At 43.8% G+C, this 24,519-nt stretch overlaps 1 protein-coding gene across 2 annotated transcripts; it reads left to right on the top strand.

The window, feature by feature from the left end:
- Positions 1–1,210: 1,210 nt before the first annotated feature.
- On the top strand, positions 1,211–10,330 carry INSIG2 (insulin induced gene 2). Of its 2 annotated transcripts, XM_088521761.1 has the most exons (7): positions 1,211–1,267; positions 5,197–5,377; positions 5,444–5,537; positions 8,043–8,167; positions 8,720–8,886; positions 9,305–9,404; positions 9,886–10,330. In XM_088521761.1, exons 2-7 carry the CDS (start codon positions 5,294–5,296, stop codon positions 9,925–9,927), a joined length of 612 nt encoding a protein of 203 aa, XP_088377887.1. In that variant the 5' UTR covers positions 1,211–1,267; positions 5,197–5,293; the 3' UTR covers positions 9,928–10,330. The 2 variants fall into 2 exon arrangements, with proteins under 2 accessions (XP_088377887.1, XP_088377886.1); XM_088521760.1 differs by having other exon boundaries at positions 5,197–5,537.
- Positions 10,331–24,519: the final 14,189 nt, after the last annotated feature.

Raw genomic sequence — 24,519 nt, 5'->3', positions numbered from 1 at the left:
GCAACACAAATATAACATTATTCTCCTAAGGCACCCCCGCAATCATAAATATATATCAAAAATGTCCTTTTTTATTGCTATGCCCTTAGTTCATGTTAGGGAAGTTTAAAGTAAACTGTTTTGTGCTTCATATTGTACCTTCTCTCCAGGAGGCCACAAACTGGTGATGAAAATGTGGTTTCTGGAGTAACAACCTGTGTCATCTTCACCCTAATCAATAAAGTTAAGCACAGAAGCACCTGAATCTGCAGAGACTTTCACAAGAGAGGGCTGGGCAGAGGCTCCTCGGAGTAAATGTGTCTCTGTTGCTGAAATTTGCCAGCAATATTTATTATACAACCGCACAGAACTACAATCAACTAAACGGGAAGCAAAATCAAGGCACACAGAGACTATCTGCATGTTTATTTTGATAGCAAACCGCATCCCAAAGTACAGCACCATGCAGTTTACACAGAAACCTCCAGAATTTTGTGCTATTTCATTTATTCTTTACAACCATTTTTAACCAGCATGCCTTTAAAAAAAAGCATTTTTAACACACATGTATTTTACATTTTCACTTCTTTATGCTTTTCCCCTTGAAATGCTCCCCATTTAGAGGCATTCCCAGCTTTTCCCATGCCCTGTGCGCTCCTCAGTGGTTCAGTCCAGTGGGTGACACTGCTTTTTCCCAACTTTTTCCCCCTTTTCCCGACACCTCTGTATTTTCAGACCTCAGCTCTGCAGACAAGGGCAGCTGCCCCAGCTGTGCTAAGCCTACTGTGATGACAGGGCAACAACACCACACAGTAATAAAAAATAAATAAATAAAAATAAACAAAATAAAAAATAATGACATAAAAATAAAAAAGATAAAATAAGAACTAAATAAAAACTAAAAAATAAAAATGAGACAGAAGGCGGGGTAAGGTAAATGCCATGTATTTTGAAACAGGAAGGCTAACGGCACCGGGGCAGCCGTTAGGACCGTACGTGGCGGCGCCTCCCGCCCTGCCCCGTTCGCCTCGCTCTGTCCCGGCCGGGAGCGCCGGGCCGGACGGGGAGCGGGGCGATCCACAGGGCAGGGCCGAGCCGGGCCGGGCCGAGCCGAGCCGAGCCGGGCCGGGCCGAGCCGGGGGCGATCCGCAGGGCCAGGCCGCGCTTTGCGCGCAGCCGCCCCGCGGCCGCCCCCGTCCCGTCACCTGCTCGCGCGGCGCCGCCGGGCGCTGCGGAGGCTGCGCGGGGCGGAGACTGGCGCGGGCGGGCAGAAGATGGCGGAGGGCGAGTGAGTGCCGGGGCGGCGGCGGCGGGAGGGCCGGGGCGGAGGAGGGGGCGCCCTGGCGGCCGCGGGGAGCGCGGCCCCTGCCCGGGCCGGCGCCGCGGCCCGCTCTGCCGCTGGGCGGGCGCCGCGGGGACGCGCTGGGCGCGGGGCCCTCTGCTGCGCTCCAATAAACCGCTCTGTCCCCGCTTTATTTATTTCTGGTTTTCCTGCCCGCGACACCTCCACCCCCTCGCCGCGTGTCTGAGCCGCGTAAGGAGTGAAGCGAGGGGGATCGCAGGCACCGAGAGCTGCTGGCCGGCACCGGGAGTGCTGGCAGATGGACCTTCCGCCAAGGGCTGTTTATGTGACTCAGTGTTTTGGAAAGGGTCAGCGTGCTGTTTTGCTTATTGCATAAGACCAGGCATGGTGTGGTGGGTCAGAACCCTCTTCTGTGGGGCGCTGGAGTGGCGGCGAAGCCGAGGGTCACAGCACAGGGACGGCCAAGCTGAGGTGTCGTCCTGGTTCCGCAGCTGGAGCGCTCGGTGCACCCTTGCAGGGTGGCTGTTCACCCCCGGAGAAGAGGGCTCGGAAATAGCGTTGGCTCAAAACAGGAGCTGTCCCTGCCCAGGAAGAACCCCCAAATAAAACCTAGCGGTTAAAAGATGAGGCTGCCAGGGATCCGCATGCACGATGGCCTCCCAGGCCAGCACAGGACGCTGATGTCCTCCTCAGAAATGCCAGCTTCCATTTCCTTTAAAGGAGGCAATAGCAAATACCTTCCACACTTGAGTGTTCTGCTTACCTGAGGATCTCAAGACCAGGTTATCTAAGGAATCTTAAGAATCTTTATATTAGCTTTGGCCAGTGCTTGCCTTGCCATATGCTGCAGTTTTTGTTCTATCAGAAGGTCTCAGAGCCAAATCAGCAGAGGAAATTTAGAAACTGCAATAAAACAAACAGGAGCCATATGTTTAGGACAAGAGGCCAGGACAGAAACCACTGCTGGAAGTGATACTACTAATTTAAGACGTGGCATGACGTGTTACAAACATGTTTGTTGCTGAACGCACACTAAGGCGTCCTTGTTCTCGTAGGGCTGCTGTAGTAAAAGCCCGTTGCTGGTGTCCACAGTGTCTCGAATGACTTGCAGCTGCAGAGGTTGTATTAAAACAAGAATAAGCAGTTTTCTAGGAGAGAAAAGCCCTGTTGTATTTTGATTTTTTTTTCCACAATGAAGTGTCATATATTTGCTGACTGACACTAAATAAATGAAAAGTTGGGTAAATGCTGCTTTTATACATTAAAACTGGTTTATGACAGAATAAATTTGTACTTTTATTGGATAACCATCATTTCTAGCCAAAGAAGATGCAGAAATCTGGACTATGTTTACAGCAATAGAACATGTTATGTAGTGCCATGTGGGACGGTCGAGAATTTTTAATTAAGCTGGAGATCATTGTAATTAGAAGAATTGCTAGAAGGAGAGGCTTGTTGGAGAGATATCAAGAGATGGTCTAAAATGGGGAAATCATGGCTGCAGGGAAGTTATTAATAGATTTTCCCAAAGATTGGTCTTGTTTAATATTCCAAATGATGACCTTGACGCACAAAATAAATTGAAGTCATGATGTTTGCTGATCATCCAAACCTGGGAACTCTTCTCAAGGCCAAAGCAACTGAAATATCTTAGGGAAAAATTGAATGCCATTGGGTGCTGGAATAATACAGATGGGATGAAACTCAACATACAGGGTTGGAGACAAGCAGAGGAACAAGGAGTTCACTGAGAGGAAAGAAGAAAGACTGGGATGACAGAATGTGAGCAACCACTTTGTGACAGTCAAAAAAACAAGGGTGATTCTCGGGTGCAGCAGAAGAGAAGAGGTCATTTAAAGAGAGATGCAAAAGTGTGAATTTCCTTGTGCAAGGTCATGAGAACTGAATCTGGAGTCGTATATGTCGACGTGCTTGAAAAAGTGGCCTTCAAACTGCAGGAAGCACCAAGAGTTGTTAGGGTGATGAAGGAAATGGAGAGTCAGATTAAGAGCTCAGCTTGTTTTCTGAGGAAAGTGAAGGCTAAGAAGGAGTATAACTGCTGTCTCCAACAGTGATAGAGAGGGAAGAGGACTGTCTCAGCTCATGGTGATGAGTTGGAAGAGCTGGAATTTAAATGGTGACTTCTGACCATTGGGTCAGTGATGTTTTAGAGCAGTGAGGTTATTCCAGTAGAAACAGTGCAGGGGCTAGAGTCGGTTTAAAAGCTCCTGTTAAGTCCAGTATTGCTTTAAAGTTCATATAGATGATGATCTACAGCCTCTGATGCTGTATATTTAAAAGACTCCCTGTAGCTTCTCAGTACCCCTGTCATCAGCTGGTGGGCAAAACCCTAAAGGACGGAGGAGATCCCCAGCTGTAACTGTAATTTAGTTGTGACTCTGTGCTTTCTTTCCTGGAGGCTAAATATATTAGCAAGCTCTACCACCACGCCTTCTAGAGAAAGGGAAAAAAAACTCTGGAACATCTCCATTTTGCTTGAGGGAAACGTGCTGCGTTCCCAGCGTCGCCTCCGACGCAGACGTCGCAGTGCTCGGTGTGAGTCAGGGAGCTGGCCGGGGAGCCAGGCACCGCGGTTGCCCTCCGGATGTGTTCGCAATTACAAGCAGTGCTCTGAAGCAGCCGTGTGGAGAAGATCCTGTGCCCTTCGGAGGACCCCGCTGCCTCCCCGAAGTGCCAGCGGGAAGCTGTGCATGATGAGAACAATTTTTGCTTTTGTTTCGCCTCCTGGCGCCCTTCCAGTGGTGGGGATTTCCGAGTGACCCAGGAAGAGGCCGCTGAGTGTCTTAGCCAGCCTGGGTGCATTTAACCTCATTTTTGATGTTTCCTCTGCATATGCTGTAGGGTTCTGCTTCCTTCCCGCTGCCCCTCTGCCTTCAGAGAGCTTCCTCAGACCTGCTGAAGCCTGAGCAGGAGGGGAAGGGTGCTCCATTGCATCCTCTTTTCTCTGTGTGCCCATAAGTAAGAGTTAACCAAAGCTGCCACCAGTTGGCAGCTTCAGATTTAAAAACAATGTGATTTTTTTCTCTTCAGAGTTCCAGGTGGGTAGGCTGTCGGTCAAAATGAGTGTTACACATGAGTGTGACACTGAAGCCGTGTACAACAAGACTTCTGACTGACAGGATTTCTGTTTTTTTGAAGTGACTAGGGTTGGATCTCTGCCATGCACAGGGTGCATGCAGAGCTGCTCCTGTAGGAAGCTCTCAGGTACATGCATAGGTGGAGCTCCTTTTTCCCTTTGCATTCAGATTCTTTTGTACCTGATCGAAATCGTAGTTCGTAGTAACCTAGGACAATTTTCACAAGATGTATGTTACTTTGCATTTATCCGTATTGAGACTTTTCCTCTGGTTTGTGTAATTATTTGCTCATAATGCGATGGCAAAAAAATGATTCAGTTTGGGAATGCTGAAGTGCTGACTCCACCCTGAAAAGCATTTCTCAGATTTCACTTATCAGTTGAGAAATGGTTTCTGGCTTCTCTTAAAGAAGAAAGATTCGTGAACCTCAGTGGCTACCTTGGAACTAAGGGCTATGTTTACTTGCTTCTGAATTACGTCATCTCGTTGCCTTAAATCTACATATATTATTACTGTGAGGCAAGCCCTTGTTTCTGATATCAGTTTTATTTACTCTTCTGTGGTTTCAAATTCCAAGCTATCCCGTGTCACATGTTTTCTCCTCTGTTTTCTAGTAGGCAAAGTTGGTATTTTTCATTAAAGGCATTTTTGCAACTGTGGTTGGTTCTGATGAGGTTTTTGTTCCTCAAGGACTATTTGTACCTTATGAAAATTCCAAAGAAAATACCCATAACCCAATCAGTGGTTTATGTAAGAGAAATATGCTTAATATTACTTACATTTGCTTTTTTTCAGCCTTGTTTTATTGTTTTTCAGGGTTTGGCTATCTCGTAATTGAAGAGACTCAAAGTACTGATTACAAGTGAATCCTCCTCAGTCAGCCTGCTGGATGCCTCTGAGAACATAAGAAGTCATGGCAGAAAATGATGCAATGCCAACCTTACCAAAAAAGTGTGGTCCATACATTTCATCAGTAACCAGTCATGGCATGAATTTGGTAATTCGTGGAGTAGTGCTGTTTTTTATTGGCGTATTCCTTGCATTAGTATTAAACTTGCTTCAGATACAGAGAAATGTTACTCTCTTCCCCCCTGATGTGATCACGAGCATCTTCTCCTCAGCTTGGTGGGTGCCACCTTGCTGTGGCACAGCATCAGGTAAGTTCAACCATGCAAGTATGCCTGGTGTGGAGGTGAAAGCTTCGCAAGGTAGTTATGAAGAAGTTAATGTAAAGATAAGGCAAATGTAAATTCCTCTTCCAGTAACACTGCCTTTTACTACCTATTTTACTAGCTAAGTCTCCTCCTTACCTCTTCATATAAGCACAAATTTGCAGGCACATGTCCAAACAGTTTGGTTTGGTTTGAGGTATAGCTTTATCTGACTGTATCTTGAGGAGATAAGGCCCAATATGCAGCTTGCAGTTGGGCACCTCAGGTAAATTCCTGCATGAAATTGGAAGATGTGAATGTGTTCCTTTTCTCCCATGACCTTGTAGGGAGTTGAGGATTTTGTGTGTGATTTTGAGCATAGTTTAAGAGATGTCTGCTGTTGGTGGTAAGAAATATGCTTTCCCTCTTCCTTCATCTATTATCAGGAGAGATGTTCTGTGTTAAAAGCCTAATGCTCTTCGGCTTTGTGCTTGCCTCTGAAGATGACCAATCACATGGGTCAATTTTACATTTTACTAAGGGAGCAGCTAATACTGGAGGATTCTGTTTTAATGACCCTTAGTAGTAAAGGCAGCATCTTCCTGAAGATTGGCTTTAATACAATTGAGAATATCACTTTTCTGGTTATTTTCAATAAATTTTCAGTAAATTAGGTTCAGTTTGGCATCACTGTCTTGGTAATTATAATACTTACACCTTTTTTTCAAGTATCTAGTTACTTTCTTTTAGCTATCTTGTTGAAATATTACACCACTGATATCATAGAGCAGCTTGATTTGAAAGGAAACCCCTTAGTTAGCTCTCTGAATCTGTCTTGTACTGTGGAAATGCATTTGCGTGTTATGGTCACAGTTACATATCTGCTTGATCTGCTAGATCTTAGTCCTCTTTCTGTTGTTTTGTTGAGATTGTGGATTATTCATTGATTGTGTCCTGCAGTGGCTGTATTTTTTTACACTTAAAATTGGTTGACTGGACAAACAATATGGCAAAGGTTTGATCTTTTATGTATAGTTTGATTTGTCGTAGTTGTGACAGGACTTAGCTGCTCAACAGCTTTCCTTCCTCATTCTGTGTAGGAATGACTTTGGGTGCTCTGACTCTTAGCATGTGGTTGTAACTGACTGTAGTCATTACTAGGAAAATAGCTGTTGTTATGTCCACACAGTGTGAGAAGGGTGAAAAATTGAAAATAAATAAAGTACCCATGCTATTCTGTTAAAACCCTGTTCACACACTCTTTTAACAGTACGACTTGATATTTCTTTTTCAAGGTTTCTGTGGGGGTTGAAACAACAGAATCCCAACTTGCAGCACTTAAACGTTTTCACAGTCAGGTTAGGTTGGGCTTTATCCTCTTTTGAGAGCACCTGATAACATTACATGTGCAGCTGTGAATAGTGAAGTCATAAATGTTAGGCTTGTCATCATCTCAGAAGAGCCTTCAGGGTCTTTCTGCCTCTGCTGGCCTGATAATTTTGATGGAATGAGGCATGGTTTGTTATTAGGAATAGAATAAAGGTATTTTGCATATTTGTAATCAGTGGTGATCGAGGTGGCTTTCTGAGAAGACCTTTCATCTGTCACCAATATTAGTCATCAGTTTGGCCTAATGCCTTTGGCAAGAGAATTGCTATTTTTTTCCCTCTCCCTTCTGGTGATTTATTTCCTAAATCCTGGAGATCAGACTTCTGTCTCGCAGAATAAAAAGCACTTGCCGTAACCCATCTCCCAGCAGCGTGCCAGGCTGAAGGTATTAGACTCCAGACTGATTGCTCAGTCTCTGCTTTGCTCCTGCAGCACAAGTTTAAAACTAAGCAACAGTTTATTCCTCAGCTATGATCACAGCAGTCTTTTTTACTGCATCTACAGTGTAGAATCCATTTATCAAGAAATGTTCAAAGTGCATAATACCTCCTTGGGGTTGAAAGTCCTATTTGCTTTGTGTATTCAGCAGCTTCTGTGGACTCTTGGCTTGCCCTCTTGTGTGAGGAAAGAAAATCATTATCCAAATGAAAACTGCTCTTAACAACAACAGAAGACAAAAATATTGACAATATAAATCATACTGCCCCCTTCTTGTGGTGCTTTTGTTTTGTGATTACCTTAATGTGCGTGCTTTATATGTGGGATTTTCCAAAGTGCCAGGCTGCAACCTGTTACTGCTCTTGAACTAAACTGTAGGCTGCAAATTGTGTCATGGTGCAGAGCTCTCTGATCCTCCACCCTCAGTTCCGATTATCTCTGTTTCGGTATTTTTGCCAAGTCACTGCTGCTGTGATTGAAGAGAGTTTTACAGAGCTTTTTAATAACAAAATTGTGCTCGAAAATCCTGTTCTGTTACAGTGTGTGTTTTCTATAGTTACATTTATGCTAACAACATCTGTTTTGCTAGTTACAATTATTGTCAAAAATCTAGGTCATCTTCATTCCAGCTAAATGTTGCCAGTGCTTTAACTTTTGGGGCTTTTTTCTTTCATGTTTCCACAGCTGTGATTGGGTTATTGTACCCGTGCATGGACAGACATCTGGGAGAACCACACAAATTTAAGAGAGAATGGTCCAGTGTAATGCGATGTGTAGCAGTCTTTGTGGGTATAAATCATGCCAGTGCTGTATCCTGTAATCTAATGAAATTGTCAATAGCAAATAGGTTTTCTGTAAAAAAAGGTTACATATTTGGTCTTAATGTATTGTTATTGAAATATGATCTGTAGCATTTTTGCAAAAGAAATACAAAATATATGTTAGTATTAAGTGGTAGTAGTAATAGGGAGGGAAGGAAGTCTCCCACCAGTTGGTTCTGATAAATCTTTTCGTTGAAATGCCTCAGTATACTAAAGGAGCAGGTGAGGATGTCATGTCCTTACACTGAACAGTAAAATGTGCATTGTTTGTTTAAAACTCTTGTATTTTGTTTGATAGGTGTGTAGTCCCTTTGCTTTTGTACAGTGCTAAGATTCTAATCATGAAATAATTCTTAAGTCTTCCGTGTCCCATTACACTCATAATGCTGACAAGTCTTATTTCCTTATACCTGATAGCTCTATTGTCTAGTGTCATAATGTTTTTTTAGAAAGGGACATGTAATCTTATGGGAAAATAATGACAGAGTGAAGAAAACTGCTTTATTTGATTTCCAAGCTTATCCTTAACAAGCAACACAGAAAGTGGACTTTGCCAACAACATCCAGTTGTCTCTCACATTAGCAGCCCTATCAATTGGGCTGTGGTGGACATTTGATAGATCACGGAGTGGCTTTGGGCTTGGCATAGGAATTGCTTTCCTGGCTACGTTGGTATCACAACTGCTGGTCTACAATGGAGTTTATCAGTAAGTATTTACTTCAAGGTTAAATGATACTCACTTGAAACTATTGCATAAATACACAGTAATTGAAAGAGTAGAATCTGATGTGATTTCCAAAGCTGCCACCACTTAATTTGGAGTGTGAAATAAATTGGACTGTTGGTAAAGCTTTTACATGTTTGTAAGAGTGAGGTGGTTAGCTGGGAGCTATTTAGCTCAGTAAATTGCCACCTTACCAACAACATAACAAGCTTTTGGTAGTTTAATAAATGTGATTATAATCAATAGGAATCCTCCTTTGTTATTTTCTGTATTTAAATGGCTTTTTTTTTAAACTCAAACATCCTCATACTTAAATTTATGAATTTGCCTACTGTGGTTCGAGTAGTCTGTTTTTATGTGTTGCACCAGTTTGAGCTCAAGAACACATGCTCTTTTCCAGATACACATCTCCAGATTTCCTTTATGTTCGTTCCTGGCTGCCATGTATATTTTTTGCTGGTGGAATAACTATGGGCAATATTGGCAGGCAACTGGCAATGGTAAGTTGGGAAGGGAAATTTGACTGCCTGTAATGAACGTTTTAATCTGCATTTCATTCCGTTCAAGATGCACCAGCCAGCTGACCGGTGGATGCGGAGTGAGGTGAAGGCTGCAGTCAGGGCTTGGTGCTCCAAGCAGTGAACATCAGTGCTGCTCCTCAGAGCACAGCCTGTCACTGCGCTCTCCTGGGGCATTCTTAGTGGTTGCTTTCCATCCTTCCATACCAGGAGCTAAGGAAGAGCTCTGTGTTTGGGGAGAAGTCAGGCTAACCCCTATGTCTGCACTGCTGTTTCTGCTGCTCAGGGAGCTGGAAGTTGGAGTCACCACGGTGTGCACAGACCTAGGGAGACCAGTCTCATCTGAGCATAAACTGAGCTATGTTCTTACTCACTTTGTAGATAATTCCCCTTCGTAGAGATCTTTTTCATTAGTTTTGTAAATTATCATTACTAAGTATTTCTCTCCACTTCTGTTTTTCAGTATGAATGCAAAGTCATAGCAGAGAAGTCTCATGAGGACTGAGGAAAAACACATGCACCTTCTAAAGAGGAAAATATCTGACAAATGACTGTCGGAAGAGCATAAGGAACATTTGACTCTGAAATTGCCAAAATGCAATTTTTTCTCCTTGGATAGTATACTTTACTGCAATCTGTGATTGCTGCTTCTATAGAAACCTTGGTGTCTGATTTTTGATTACTGTGAAGTTACACTAGTATGCAATACATTTGACAATATTGGTTCGATTATAGGATATTTTTTCCAAAGCTAAACTGAGTTTACCATAAATTCTTGTCTGTCCATAATGTTGCAGTGCCAAACTGACCTTTGCACTACATTTCTGTAGCTGAAACTTCTGCTTCACTTTATCTTGAAAATTTTGAAGAATTTGTTCTTTAATTCAGTGAAAGAGAGGGAATTCAGACTGAGGGATGAAGATCTTTACTTGATGATAGTAATATCCTTATTAAATTCATGGATTACAGTGAGCCTTGATGCAATAAGTAACCGACTTCTGCCTACTAATTTGCTGTATCATCCTTCCTGGTCACGTCATAGGTGAGGAAAGTTGGTATGGATTGTATGGGACAGACAGTACCACACCATTTCTGTGCCCACTATGGCATATCACTGAATCCAGAATGGAAACCTTGCTGTTTGCTGGTTCTTTTCCCCAGCACGCAGCATACACAGCTTGGGTGTTGCTTTATGTGGACCATCAGCAGGTGGGGACAGGTTCTGCAGCTGCTTCCTGTGTTGAGCAACAGGATGCAAATCGGGTCGTTCTTCTACAGTCCCTTACGCCAACTTGTGTTGGCCCCTTCTTTAAACAGGAAAAAAGAACCTTGGCAGTTGGTATTATGCAAAACTAAACAGTGACTAGCATTTACTGTCATAAAACTTCCGTTCACCAAAGTTGATTTTGATAGTCCTGTTCACAGTGCTTGGCAGCAGGGGTCGAGGCTGTATTTTGGGTACCGGTGTAGCTCTTGTTGCTGTGGCCATGGTCCGGGCACTCTTTAGTGCATTTCTCACAGCAACTCTGTGGTGGATAAATACTGTTATCCCTGCTCTCCACGTGCCTGTGCACAGGAAGTCTGGAAAGACAGCTGGAATAGGCTGTGTGCTAATCAGTTCCCTTCCTAAGAACAGGGATTATAGAGTTTGACCCATCCGTGGGGAGGTACATGCAATTTCCACTGTTGGCTTTGAAGCTCCCTTTTAAGATCAATAAGAGAAAAGACCTTGTGCAAGAAGGCAAAAGGCCGCCTTGAAGAAGACTCTGCAGACCTGTATCAGCAGCGAATTTGGAGTGGAATTGTCTCCATTTTCTCTCTTCTGTCTCTGTATTGATGATGTTTTAATGTATTATTTTGTCTTGAGTTATTATTTTTTTAAATCTTCCATGAAAGGTTTATAAGACACGTTACAGTCACCTAGGGAGACTGGAGTTGGTCCAAAGAACAAATAGCTGTTTAGATACATTTTTATTAATAAATGTGTGTATGTATTGGACACGAAGCTTGAAACAGGCAACTCTTTTTCAGTGTTCTATGCTTATCTCTAAGTCTGGGAAGTATGCGATGGAGTGCTTCCAAAAGCATGTAGCAAAAAAGGTAGTCACAAATCTTCTGGCTGGAGAAGGTCAAAGGTAATAAATAAGCATATGATGGATAAAGAACCTGATTCTGCAGCTCCACAAATTTTCACTAGCTTGTTACAGTTCCGTGACAGTTCAGCACCTTAAGCACATTTTCATTTAGCATTATTGCCTCAAGAAAGCATTTAGAGATGCGTTTTACCTTAAACTGAGGCAGGTCATGTTTAAGTAGATTCCAACCTTGAGGGGCTTTTTGCTTGTTTGTTTTTCCAAGCAAACCCTATGGCAATAAAGGGTTTTATTAATGAAACCAGCCAGCCATGAGGGCATGAGCTTAGGGTGAGATTCCACACACGGATTGTGGCCTGGCTCTGGAGAAGCCGTTGGGCCCATTTCCTCGCAGTATTTGGCCTCAGCTGCTCGCTCTCCTCCGGTGACTGGACTCGGCGCGTTCTGCAGCCTGACAAAGCCCTCCTGGATTATCAAGGCATGAGTTGCATAAAACACCCCGGTGTCCGTGTCTCACTCCACAGCTGAGCGCTTGGGCAGCCTGCGCTGCCGCCGTGAGCAGTGAGTGTCTGCGCCTGGAGACGGGAGGGTGTCGTTGTGCGCAGGCCTCTTAACCTGCCCCTCTGAACACCCACGCAGAGCCAAGCTGACGTGTGTGCAAAGGGGCAGCGCGTGGGAAGCGGGCGCTGCATTCGTGGCACCGCTTGCCAACGCTCGTGCACTCACATTCCTGCAAACCTGATTGGCCTGTGCTGTCAAGTGATGTCCTTTAAATTTCATTTTGGAAATTTTGAGCAGGTTGTGCAAAGGCAGCAATCATCCAGAATACATTTGGGTGGACTCCTTTATTATATACATTTTTATTTTATTCTTACTTAACTAAAGTTGATACAAGACTGAGATGCTGGATGCCATATTTTTTCAAACTGCATTGTATTTTTATGGCTGGTATGTTCAAACACTGAAAAAGGTTCGTGCTGAGAATGCTGACATAGCCTTAACTATAGTGGTGTGAACATCCTGCTGCTGTAAAGTGTGTAATTATAATATTAGACTGTCTTCAAAATATTGTTCAATAGAGAATGAATAAGGTATATTTTAGATACAACTTTATAAGCACTATAACTTCCTCACTAACTAAGCATTGTAAGGTCTGTGCTGTTTAAACTCGCAAGTTGCTGTTAAAAGCAAAATGTGCATTAAATACAAATACAACCTTGTTTGATAGGTTTCTTTTTTTAAAAAAAAAAAGGAAAATTATATTGATCTTTAAAATACAGCAAACTGCCTTTATCATTAATCTCAGAATAATTTTGACCGCTGAGCTGGCATAACCCATCTAGAAAGGGTAAAAAGAGAAGCAGTGAGATGGTATCAGCAGTGGCTCTGACATAATTAGCAGCTCCTGAAAACTTGCACCTTTGAATATGCAATAGGAATATTTGAGCTGCAGAAGAATCAGACAAATTTAGCTGCAATACAGAAAGTAAAGATTTAGATATACGTAGTCCCTGTGAATATGAAGAACGCTTAGCTCAAGGGAACCCCATTCCATGAGAGTTGTTTTAATAACTGGTCGGGCTATGAGGTGCCCGTGTATTGCCGAACGTTGAGTATCTGCTGAGTGGCCACGGGCAGTGTCTGCATCTCAAAAAACCATGCGAAAGGAATGAAGACGTGGAAATGGGTAACGGGAATAGACGAAGGCAAAGCTGGAGAAGGGCTGGGCAGAGAGGGGCAGGTGCGATGGGAGCAGCTGCTACCGAGAGCCAGAGCCAAGAGCAGAGTCCTGCTCCTGCCGCCTGCCTCACCCGAGGACACGACAGTTAACACGTTGGACTGACCTTTCATTTACAGTTTAGTACTGAACATTAAGCTGCACAATTACTCGTGCTTTACATTAGTACTGGCATCAAAACCAGTAGCATTAGATAGCTATTCCCACTGGGAGATGCATGTTCCCTCTGCCCAAGGACGGGTGTACTTTTAAACACATTGTGTTCCGTATTGAAAACACTTCCATAGGTTATACTCTTTTTGTAGAAAACCTAAAGTGTGACTTTTAAGCAAATACTTCAGAATACTGTTGAAAGGAAAAGGCTTTAGCAACTTCAAGCTGAGGTTCACACAGTCCTCTTGAAGTCTGAGAAGCTGGTGATCTGACCCCAGTTGGTAATGATGAGTTAGAGCTGAGGAAATATATCGCATTGTGTATATATATATAAGTACATTAAGCACATATTTCAATTACAGGCACTAATGAGAAGCAAAGCTACCTACAGACCTGCCTACCTACAGACCATCACTTCTTGTCTCAAGCAGCAAGATCCACCATTAGAGTGCCAAAGAGGGAAGACTACGTGTTTTTTCCATCCTTCTTACTCTCCCTTTACCCTGATATGTAGGAGTCTGAGTTAAGGACAGTTAATAAAAGTTATTGCAATTGCAACTATGGCCTGTGGTCGCACTGAAAGGCTGCACTGTTTTGCTTTAAAAACAAGCACTTGTTCTGAGCCACATGCCAAGTGCAATCGCTGCCCACTGAGCTGACGGGCAAAGCCAAGTTCTGGCTGACCTGGCAGAGCTCTGCACATTTCGGGGGCTACACGGCCCTTCACACTGGTGGGAATTTGGCCCACTGTTTGAAAGGGCTGAAATTGCTCAGACCTCACGTCTTTCTTTAAGTGATGGAAGTCCCCAAAAATGTTAAACTGCGCAGCAAGTAAGAACCCACTGCAGAGTCAGCCTCTCTTTCATTGCTGATGAAAACTGTCATCGTTTTCTGTGATTTAAAACGTGTGCCTCCAATATGGTGTATCAGCTCCTCAGAGGAACGGGGCTTGTAGGAATCAGATCTGCCAGATCTCATTAGTAAGGATGCAAATGCAAAATGCTGGCCACGTGTCGTGGCTTGTTGGCATAAACGCTTGCCGCAAACCTGCGTTTCTGGTCCAGCATTTCCCTTGCAGGAACGTCGGCTGGTGATTTGCTTTGGAGCCGAGCCCGCTCCGACGGGACTGCAGCGAGTGCCACCACGCAGGGCAGCCGCCTTCCTCCCACCAGCGGAACCTGCAGCAGCGCTTGAAGGGCAGGATGAACTGAAAGATCTTGAAGATTGACATGATTCAAGGCAGTGATATATCCGCCTAGTATAAGAAATGCAGTAGGATGTAAGTAATCAACGCAGAAATGTAATATAAGAAACAATGAAGCTGGTAGAAAGTGAGGTGCCTGCCCATTCCTGGAAAGGTTTTTATTTTCGGATTTCTTCTACACACTTCGGTAAAAGCTGTGGGAGTGTGAAGAGCAGGGAGAAGAGGGAGTTAGATGGTCAGGTTGATTAGGAACAAATGGATGTTGGTCTTAAATGCTCCGTTGAAATGGCCAGTCCCAAAGATAAGGAAACATCCACCGTATTTTGTACAGTCCACGACACTGGTCTTTAGATTTTTTTTTTTTTGATGTTATTTGGCAAAGAAGAATCATCTTTAAGCAGCAACGGGCAGACAGAGGCATCAGAAGTTGCATTTGTGCTCAGACCTGAACGTCCATGGGAGGATGGAATAGTTCTGCTTTGGAAAATTGTCAACAAAACTATCAGACTTAGTTTCTCTGTAGTTTCCAAGGTCACAGTAAGTAATGAAGCACACAGAGGACAGGGGTCCTATAGCCACACAGCAGAGTATTGGAAATGAAAATAAACATGTGTTCATCACATTGGCATCTCTTGAATTATTAAGGCCTGTTCCTTCTGCTAACTATAGGTCTTGAAAACAGTATCCTCCCAGCATGAGATATTTCACAATATTGTATATCATAAGCATGATTGTATTTTAACATTGATTAACATGGTAGCATCTAAAGTACTCTCCCAATGTGAAGAAAGTATTTGAGATACTTTGAGATACTGGTACTTTAATACCACGTGTTTCATCATAGTAACTCTGTTAAGAATCTATTATGATTCTAAGGTAACAAAAAACGCTGATTAATGCCCGGGCACGATACCTATTCTAAAAAATACTTCCATTGTATTCTGGGAGTGAGTTGCCATTGAAAACATGCACCTCTCAACACTCACATAGCTTTGGGGATGTCGTCATCGAGCCGATGGGCCTGAGGGCTGACAGCAGCTTTTAGATGATGCCGCCTCCGTCCCTGGAGTGGAGCTTCCCTTTTATTTGAAGTGCAGTAACTAACGCAGAGGGTCTGGCCTGTGGTTGGGCCTCAAAGGCTGCTACGAGTGGGAAATAGCTACAAAGAACCTGATCTTCATCCTGGTGAATTCAAAGGGAGCCACCAAAGCCTAACTCTCAATCCTGCGATAATTGTGCCGTTTTGCTCTACAGTTAACCAAGTGTTGAAAAAGTGGTTTCTTTTCAACACTGGCTTGTCAAAATGCCAGGCGCCGCTTGTTTTTGACATTTCCAGCTACTGTTAAATAATAGTCTTGCTTCTGTCACAGCTAATGTTGACTTGAAAGCAGTTGTGCATTTCTCAACTCAAACGTTACGCAGACAGACTTGGGTCTTGACAAATACTTTCCTGGCTTGCCCAAGGCAAGCTAAAAATGAACTTCTAGTTAATCATTTGTTTTAAAATTCAAATTGGGGAAATAAGCAATTAAAAAAAAGAGACATTTTTCATCAAAATTTGCAAATTAAATGTCTCTTTGCAGTCAGAATGGGTTCAAGAAGCTACAACAGATAATTGCTATTTGAGATCAGTGAAGTATCCAGCATTTTAGGGCAGTGAGGGTTGTGGCTGTTCTGCCTTAGTAAACCTTGATTGATTTGGTAAATAAGCATTTCAACTCTCTCTTTAAAATAAATAAGCAATTTTATTGCTTTATTGCTTACCTCTATAGGGGAGGTAAACAAGCTCTTGAGCAGTAACACGGTAATATCACGAGCCCAAGTGCCATCTGTCACAGAGAATTTTGTCCCTTTATGCCCAATGGCTTCTTATAGTATTAGGTCCACTGTAGATTAATTGATTAGCAGAGATCCTCCTTTTAGTTGTCTCCGCTTTTCTGTGCTAAAGGACCATATCTCTCATCTCCATTTCCTTTTCTCTCTCCTATATTAGCATACTAATCATGCTGAACTCCCAAGGCTGAAAAAAATCTTTTCTATTTCATACTGGGGGAGGGGAGGAGGAATAAACTGACATTTCCTGAGAGATGCTGTTTTATGAGTAAAAAAGAAAGGAAAAGAGAGGAAAATAAAAGAAGGTAAAAGGAAGAGAGAAGAGGAGAGGAAAAGAGAGGAGAGGAGAGGAGAGGAGAGAAGAGGAGAGGAGAGGAGAGGAGAGGAGAGGAGAGGAGAGGAGAGGAGAGGAGAGGAGAGGAGAGGAGAGGAGAGGAGAGGAGAGGAGAGGAGAGAAAGAAGAGAGAGAAAAAAGAAAAAGAGAAGTGGCACAGATGAATAATGTGCTACGCTGGTTATAGGATGCCAGTGAAAGCTGAGACTATATCCACATAAATATTAAACACATTTGAGAAGCACTATTAAAATAAATATCAAAGACAAAGTTGCTCACACATCTGTTTCCCCTCAAATTTTGCCACAGTTTTCTACATTTGTTTTTTCTCTAGCTGTTAACACCTGTCTTTCTGTCAATGGTAATAATGCAATTTTAGGTGGGCTATAGAGCTGACAGTAACATGAAAGAAATCTCTACTTTTGATGCAGGAAACTCCTTTTTCAAAAATAAAAAATGGGCTGTGAACAAAGATATATTCTTGTGCTGATGCTTCGGAGCAGTATGTGCTTTTTTGTTGTTTTAGGCCTCTTTAAAATCGAGCTACAGAGAGTCAGACTTGTATCTCACAGCTGAACTTTAACTCTATGAGACATCCTATGGCGGGCAGCTACTGCTTGCCTTTGTAGTTCTCGCTTTATTGCTGACATATTCAGGAGGGTGAACGTGCACGGTACCCTGCTCTCCATGTGATGCTTGTTATCTAACCTCATCAAAAGTGTGTGCTGAGCATTGATTGCTACCAGAGGACTCATATCCAGCCGTGATGTCTTCTTTACTTGCCTCTTAAATGAGCACAGCGCTCACAGGGCTGCCTGAAGAAAGTGTTTTGTGTCTTTGCTGGAGCCATTTTAATGGAACGATGACAAGAAACGGCCACCTTGGAAGTGCTGGGACAGGCCCTGAACTAGCATAAGCTGGAAGAGTCCATTGACTGCACCTGTTTAGCTAAGACGGAAGAAAAGCCACATATCCCTTTTGGCCCTCAGAAACACAGCCTGAGACTGAGGGCAAAACATTGACAAACCACACCTGAAACAACCCAGGCCAGCAAGGAAGAATGAAATCCTAGCAGCAAAGTAACATTCTTCATCCCAAAGGGCTAAGTTTTCTGGCTGAGGTGCTACAGGAACGGGCTGAAGGCTGTTGAACCCTTCTCTTAATTTACTTCTCCATGTATCTTCTCCTCCCACAGGGGAGCTCATGCCTTGAAGATGCTCCCACTCAGGATGGGAATGCTCCATTTTATGCACAACCCTTGTTCTGCTTGTGAGTTGAAGGTGAAAAATGTGAGTGAGCCTCGGAGGGCTTTCAGCTCTGATTGCCTTTGGTAACTGAGGGAAACCAAGGGAGCTGGCCGATCAGCTCAGTCATGAAATTACTGGGGGTGGCTGATGTGGCAGATACAGCCATCCATTTCACACTGCCTTATCCCTCTGCAGGAGCAGTAGGTTCTTCTCACTCTCCTACAGGCCCTGAATAACAATATGCAGCCACATTATTCACATTCTTTCATTAAGGACAGAAATCAGTTGATTCTGAAAAATATTAGTTTGCAGCAGTATTTGCAACTTGGGGTCCAAAATACACCTTACCGTCAATAATTCAATTTCCCCCATCTCTATGGGCCTCAACGTCACACATCATAGTCTTTGTCAACCACAGGAGGATACCAAAGTATGAGTCGCATCACGGTCAGCCCAGTCCCATGAGCCACCTACTTGCAGAGCTTCACACGTATCACTTGAAGAACTGATTGCCAGGATGGGGATGCCATCGAGAAGGCAGCAACATTGCCAGAAATGCTCCCAACAACCCTTAGCACAGGGCGGTAGTGCATGGCCTTGGCCCCACAGCTTCTCTTCCCCACCACGGTGCCTTGCACAAGGGCTCTTTCTTCAGACTGCACACAGAGATGAAACATTTGACCCATTGGGAGCTGCCGAGCACGAGGGGAGGGATTTTCCAAAATGCTCCATGCTGGCTTCGCTCTGCTGCTGTTAAACCAGTGGGACTGTGGGGGGCTCATTGTTTCCAGGAGGAGAGAGCTGAGGCCAAGAAGGAATGTTGCAAAAAATCCCACCCAAAAGATTTACAATAACAGAAAATTGAACCCAACTGTAACGCTGAAAAACCAAGGAGATAATGTTATTGCCTGAGACATGTCTGTGCTTTCTGTGTACCACAGGGACAGCACGTGCTTTGGGAAACCCTTTTACGTGTTTAGTGCTTGCTGGAACAGTCTACGTTGCCATCACATCCAGGGAAAAATCCAAAGGTGGCAAAATTCACTGTCACCCCGGAGTCTGCTCTGCTGTGTTTTATGGGCTGTTATTGCTGACGGGCATCCACACCACGCTAGAGCTCCTGGTAGCTCTCAAGAATTCAAATATTGTGCAAATTACAGCCAGGATGTTCAGGGAGCAGAATGTCCCTCTCCTAGCAGATGGCAGAAGTCCACAATGTTCAATAATCACAACATAAAATATTACTGCTTCTGCATGCTGTGTTTGGAAAAACATGCCAAACTATAGCTGAGTTTCATGGGATGAGAAAAATTTCTTTGTTAAGAAATATATTTTTGGAGGGTTTTGCTCTTCCCTTTTTCCTTTCTTTATTATTAATAAACAGATCTGTCTTCAATCTGCAAGTACAATAGGTCTCTCGATGCAGCACTGGCACAGAGGTAGCCTAAAAAAGACCATCCTTCACTCCAACAGTGGCTGTGAGTTTGAAAAGTCTCATAAACCTATTTGGGCTGCCTGATTTGGCATCGCTTCAGAGGCCTTTGCCCTGGGAAAGTCTTAGGATTTGGCTACTATCCGAATAGGAGGCTCTAATAAGACAGTTGGCCTTGTGTAGCTGCAGCTAAGTGTTGTTCTGCTGCCTCTGGGCGATTTTCACAGATGATAAATGATGCTGTAAACAGAGTGTGCAGGAAAGAGCAACCTTCCTCCTGTAGACAAATTACTGTCTTGTTTCTGCCGGCTTCATGGTTGTGATTTTCACTCCCCCCGCCCCCCAAAATAATCTGTACTGGGTGTAACATTACATAATAAGTGATTAAAGATCAGTGACGACTAAGAAGGGAAGTGATCAAATATTTTACCTGATAGACATGTACACATAATTTATCTCACTTTTCTCGCCAAAGAAATTAAACTGAATTCCATTGCTGTTACTCCAAGGCGAATGAAATCTTGGATTCATTTAGCTGTTGATCCTTCTGCCTTACATGCTCTTGGAGATGCTACACAAGCGCCGTGCTAACAGAGGTGAGATAGGCCCTTTTAATGGCACTAATCAAGTCCCAATAAAATGGTTTATATTATTCTACCCTACCCTACCCTATTCTATTCTGTAAATTGAAGAAATTTTGGTTGGGTTATCCTGGAGGTTATAACACCATGGCAAAGAATCGCTCAGGCTTGATAGAGAGATTTTCTGGCCGAAATATTCTACTGTTCTAGATGGGAAGGAGAAATTTCCTATCTTTTATGTTGTGGCAGCACCTACTATTCTTATCCAAATTATAGCTATGTTATGCTTTCACTCCCGTAAATATACAAGTCCCAGAGAGTGTGCCAGTGCTGATTGTAAGTGATAAGCTGTAACAAGTGGATGAAACAAGGAAGATAACAGGGGAGAAGCCTTGTATGAGGGAAAACAAAAATAGTAAGAAGCTTTAGCCTAAACTGGCTGCACAATTCCCAAGCAATGGTGAGGATCACCCTGCCTAGCTCCTGTTCCCTGTTCTTCCCTAATGCTACTGATTTATTCCTCTGAGTCTTTTGGAAAAGCCTAAATCTACATAAAATCAACTTAGTGATTGAGGAATGATTGAAAAATCACAGCTGATCTTAGCTACAATCCCTGTTCCTCCACAGGCCCAGGTCAAGCAGCAAGCACATCACTCCCATGTAGAGGAAATTTGTTTCAAGCAGGGGACATTTGAAAGGAAGGTTCACATCTTATGTTGCTCAGCTTTTAATTAAATGGCTATAGATGAATTCAGAGCACTCAGAATGTCCTTGTCACAGCAGCTACAGGCACAGCTGGCAACCGTCACCCTGCTTTGGATGGCAGGGACAGTGCAGGGCACTCGCAGCCATGTCTGAGTCAACAGTGCGGCTCTACAATCCAACTTCAAAATAACTGCAAAAAGGAGAGATCTCAACATGGAATTCAACAGGCTTTTGGGCCTATACAGTAAGATACACATTAGAAAGGGATTCAAGCCACAGATACTGAAAATTCCCAAAATCTGGGGATATTTACATTACACTGAGCTTTCAAATCATTCCTTACTAATAACGCCCCAAGTTTTTGGGGCTTCCTTAGCATTCATGAAAGGAGGACATTTTATTTTATTTATTTTTGTGAGCATTTTATTTAGGCCGCTCAACACATCCCCTCACAAAAATGTCCCATGTCTTCTCCCTTCACAACGTGGACACTTTGGTTGCTTGTATTGGGCCTCCTTTCTCTGGTGAGCAGACAGCCCTCAGCCTAAAGCACCACTCAACCAATTTATTTTATTTTATTTTGCCTTATTAATGCTCCATTACACTACGGCTGAAATATGAAGTGTTCAAAAGTGATGTTTCTCTCCTTCCTCTCACATTCCTGAGGGAGCTTTTGGAAGCCATCCAGAAATAACGGAGCAGGAAGATGCTGGCAGAAACTACTCTGGGCCGGGCAGTGGGGCAGCCGCACAAGGGGCTGCACGAGGAGCCACAAGGGGCTGCCAGGACAGGCTCGGCCCTCACTGTGGGGAGAGGAGCCACAACACAGCTTCCTTGTTCCTTATCACCCCCGTTTTATGCAGGTTTTATGGTGATTTTCTCTCTGTCCCCTTAAGTCATGAGGCTCGGCTCCTTGATCTTTTGGGAAGAAGGGTCAATCATTGCAAGGTGGTGGGGCAGGAGGTCACCCAAACCTTCATCACTCCTGTGCAGGAAACAGAGTCTCATTCTCTCTTTTGAGGGTCTGCCAATGCCAAAGGCACCACTGGCAGATTCAGGTTATGGACAGGCATATGTTCAGCTCCTGGTCTGGACAGTTGGCACAGAAGGGTCTCATTTTGTGTAATTCGTCAAGCTACGTGATAGCTTGGACACACTTTATTCACTTTTGAGGGACTCAAGTGCTCTTCATTCAGCTTCCAGCTCTGTTCTCCCCTGCAGAAGATGGGTTTCATGTAGGTCACCTCTCCTCTCTGCCAACCCCACACCAAAGCCTCACGTTCCCCAGAATATCCCCAAAGAAACAACAGGTTTGTGTGGGTCAGCAGCGCAGCTTCATTTCTGCACTTTACTTCCTTCCCAGACACCCTGGGTAACTGGGTCTTCCTTGGGGAGAACTGTGCGGGACAACGCAGCAACAGGATGGGAAGGTTTTGTGATCTTCAGCGCAAAATGCCATCTTCAGGACAAGGCAGCACACCCTGACACTGAGGTGAGTGACCATCTTGCTAGTCGTAAAATAACAGTACTGAGCCTGAGTCTAAATTATGTTCCTTTGGTGTTGCTCAGAATGACACACGATGTGACAACCTGGAAGGATCTCATTAGAGCAGTGCCAGAGCAAGACTCAGCACAGATTTGGATAATATTTAATTTAAATGTGTTAATGCTGTAAGCTCAACAGTCCTGTTCCGCAGCTTTCTGCTCTAGCTCTACTTCCTCTCTCCTCTGTTTTAATAGAGCTGTTTCTCTCTGGGATCTGCCTGCGATTTCTGCCCTTTGAAGCCACTTTGGGAATGAATTTCTGCTTAAGGTGTATCTGAGACATCATTAAAATCCCTTCTTGGACGGCTGCACTTCACATCGTGGCAGCACAACACGCCTGTCCGCCGGCAGCGCCAAGGAAGTCTTCCTCCTTCCTCCACATAGCCGTACTGAACCAAAAAAGCTCCAAAAAAGCTCTGCTTAGCTCTACCTTTCCTTGAGTACATGATATATCATGCTCTTTCAGGGTGCCTTGCTCACAAAATGGGCAGTTTTCTTTGTTTTTCCTGGCAGAAATGGCTACCTGGGCCTGAGGAACAGACATGAGGCCTTCAGAGCTGAGGCCTCCTGCGCTGCGCAGCCCACACGTGCACACCGGGAGGCCACAGGCAAAAAACAGGTGAGGTCGCGTTCCTCCTTGTGCAATGAAATGGCAGATGTCCTCCGTATGAGTGGACGGACATCTAATTTGTGGATGTGGCATCTGGAGCGGGAAGGCCAGTGGGAAGGAGGGTCTGTGCTGCACCATGGGGAAACCTTGCTGCTCGGCGATGCAGCAGGAGCAAGGTGCGGTGCTCAGCATCGCTGTGATGCACTGGCTCTTCCAGAGCCCCGCGGCTGCCACGTTCACTGTCTTTGAAGGCAACATTTCCCCATCACAAGCCAGCGAGATGGCGGCTGGCTCTGCCAGCAGGCAGCCTGGGAACACATTGCACAAGGGCATCCAACCAGGCAGAAATCACAAGCCAAAACATAGGCACCATGGTATCACTCCTGCCTTGCTCCAGATTAGTGCAGGCAACACCATCATTCACCGAAGTCCTGAAGACTTAAATACTTTAAAAAAATAACGCGGAAAATGCAGCGCACGGATTTGTAGCAAGTTTATGCAGCCTGAGTTGTCTCCAGAAGTTAAAATTATTTCTTCTGGCTCCATGTTAAGAAAAGGATTCTTTAATTTAAAACACTTTTATCTCATTGAGGCACTGTGTTATTTTATGAATCATTTCAAGATAACAATATGCCTAGGTTTTGCTACAGCTTGTCACAGTTACTAGTGCAATTTTGAATGGGTTTATTTCTTTTAAAAAATGTATGTAATTTAAATCAAAAATTATCTTTAAAATCAAATTGGAACTATCCATTCCTATCCGCTCCCTGATATCATCTACTGTCAAGTGCTACAGAATTCAAAACATTTCTAAAGCAAGTTAGTCACAGGGATTAATTCTTTTCATCATTAATAATTTTCAGTTTATTTATAACCCAAACTAGTATGGTTTCAGCTTACAGCTACTGGATAATTTTGTATTTGCCTGTTAGCTTAAAGAGTCATCTACTGTCAGAAATTTCCTCCCCTGATATTATGTGCAGACAACAGCTAAACTATTGCTTAATTTCTGTGTTGCCAAATTACAGGGACTAGATTTTCTAAAAATCTCACTATAAAAGAGTGTTTCCAAACACTGAATCATTTCCTTAGCTCTCTTTTGGAACTATCCTCAGCCTGCCAGGATGGATTAATTCAGCTCTGAGAGCTGGAAGGCCCGAGTCTGTAAGGTGGCACCTGTAGGAGGAGAAGGTGTCTCCAGAAGAGACATCTGCACCTGAGGTCAGCCTGGGACTGTGTGTGGCCACCAGCTTCTCATGCGGCCTCAGCATAAAGTTGTACTAAAGGAACCTCCTTTGGAAACACATGATGTTCTTTAAAAAAAAAGGAATAAAAGGAGAAAAAAACGATGAACAAAATGGGCTGATTCAGCAGCACTGGTGGCAATCACAGGAATCTTGATGAAGGGTAAGCAGCTTGAGAAGACGAGATCCTGCAGCCAGTGCAGCTCAACCCAGCTTTGTTGGCTTGGCTGGCAGGATTTCAGTGAATCTACCTGATTCACCGTGTTTTGGAGATATAAAAAATAACCAGTTGATAATACTTGATGCACATAATGTGATATGTGTACTTATATATTTACCACTTGGGTGTTTGGCTTAGAGAAACCATTGGAAAGCTTT

The sequence above is a fragment of the Tinamus guttatus genome, unplaced genomic scaffold (genome assembly GCF_059628265.1).
Source record: "Tinamus guttatus ecotype Peru unplaced genomic scaffold, ASM5962826v1 Tinamus_guttatus_pri_ptg000133l, whole genome shotgun sequence".
Classification (NCBI taxonomy): Eukaryota; Metazoa; Chordata; class Aves; order Tinamiformes; family Tinamidae; genus Tinamus; species Tinamus guttatus.
Note: the sequence above shows the minus strand (reverse complement) of the source record. Positions and strands in the feature narration are given on the sequence as shown.

Excerpts from the sequence above, each read along its gene's own strand:
- INSIG2 (XM_088521760.1), top strand. The coding sequence starts at position 5,294 with ATGGCAGAAAATGATGCAATGCCAACCTTACCAAAAAAGTGTGGTCCA. Across the intron at positions 5,538-8,042 it reads TTGCTGTGGCACAGCATCAG|CTGTGATTGGGTTATTGTAC; the intron begins GTAAGTTCAACC and ends ATGTTTCCACAG. Across the intron at positions 8,887-9,304 it reads GTCTACAATGGAGTTTATCA|ATACACATCTCCAGATTTCC; the intron begins GTAAGTATTTAC and ends GCTCTTTTCCAG.